The sequence below is a fragment of the Filicampus tigris genome, chromosome 2, assembly GCF_054856515.1.
Source record: "Filicampus tigris isolate MCC_2025a chromosome 2, RoL_Ftig_1.0, whole genome shotgun sequence".
NCBI classification, from domain to species: Eukaryota; Metazoa; Chordata; class Actinopteri; order Syngnathiformes; family Syngnathidae; genus Filicampus; species Filicampus tigris.
The window spans coordinates 22,486,584-22,487,968 of record NC_141218.1 but is presented as its reverse complement, the minus strand read 5'-3'; the positions used below and the strand labels follow the sequence as shown (position 1 = coordinate 22,487,968).

The 1,385-nt window shown below is 47.7% G+C and overlaps 1 protein-coding gene across 2 annotated transcripts in view; it reads right to left on the bottom strand.

Moving 5' to 3' along the window:
- kdm3b (lysine (K)-specific demethylase 3B) overlaps positions 1-942 on the bottom strand; it is a 26,654-nt gene extending 25,712 nt beyond the window's left edge. The window contains exon 1 of one of the 2 annotated variants that reach the window (XM_086017944.1): positions 321-942. In XM_086017944.1, coding sequence (XP_085874070.1) covers positions 321-527 — 207 coding nt within the window. In that variant the 5' untranslated portion in view covers positions 528-942. The remainder of the gene's footprint in view (positions 1-320) is intronic. The other variant, XM_086017935.1, reaches the window with a different exon arrangement.
- Positions 943-1,385: the final 443 nt, after the last annotated feature.

Below are 1,385 nucleotides of genomic sequence, written 5' to 3'. Positions count from 1 at the left end.
AATGATATTTCTATATGTGTGGTGGTGATGGTTGAGTAATATTCCCGAAGGTGGTAGACACTTGTAAATATGGTAAAAGGCGATCAATGCGAAGGCCAGAGAATCCTCGGTCTCGAGTTTGGCTTCAGCCGGCTGTCTGTGACGTTAGCAAGCTGGTAGGTTGGACATGGTAAACCTACTACTATGTGTCAAAAATGTAGCCAGGTTAACACAAGCGCCAGTCGGGTGAGGGTAAATAAAACAACAATTATGGGATATAAAACCCTAGCTGGTTGTTATTTGGTTGCATTGTACGACACTACACCCATGTAAACACCGACCGTCAGTCCCGCAGCAGGAGTTGTTGTTGTCGCCTCTCCTCCGCTAGCCTCCGGGGCGGCCAGGCCGATGACGCTCACTGCCCGCACTGTCCCCCGCAGCCAGTCCCGGGCTCGCGGAGTCTGCTCCGACTCGGAACCGTTGGCAGCCCCGCCGTCGCCGAGGAGTAAGAGTAGACGCTTCCCGATCAATTCAAGAGACTCCCCCATGTTTTGCCCGCAAACTAGCTGTCTCTATTGAGCCAGCATGAACGTACGGTTAACTTCCTCGCTCGGATGCGAACTCGAAAGTGCGAAAAGACGAACAAGGAAGGGGGAAATAGCCGATGACGGCCGCTAAATGTACTGCTAAATACACCGCAAACTGTAAATCGAGCCGCGCACCAAGTGGCACGGGACGGCGACACGGAATAAACCCTGCAGAGATGTTATTGTCCTCGGTAAACGCGACTACCCTGCTACGTCCGCCATTGAGCCCTGCAACAATCAAACGCACTCCTCGTAGTCAACCAGCACTGCGGAGACACGGATCTTGTATGGGCGAGCGGCGATCTCTAGTGGAAAAATTCAACATTACAACCTGAACCACTGCGGAATGATGACAGTCTTGTTGCAGGGAAAAGGAAAACCTCCCCCACCTCCAAAGTGCTTTCTCTTTCTTTCTATGATGAAGGAGATCAGCGTCACCATAAATCGTCACACACAGTTGAAGTTGAAGGAACGTTGAACGCACGCCAATTCTCTAATGCTCGTATAAACACTAAAGCGTTAAAACAACAACGCAATCAAGACGTTTTTACTCCACTCCACTCCACTGCACACTGCAACCAGCAATTAACCAGTGGTGGTCAGTCATGGGCCAGGGCTGACCTATATATATTCAGAAAAAAATATATAATATTTTAATATAATATTTCTTCCATCAAATTGTATTAATTTATTCCCAGAATCCCAATAGTCGATATTCTCTTCATTTCATAGCGTTTCTCTTGGCATCACTGCTTACTGGGTGGATACATTTTAGCTTTCCCATATCCTGAAAAACATTTTTTCTGGTAAAGAGAAGTT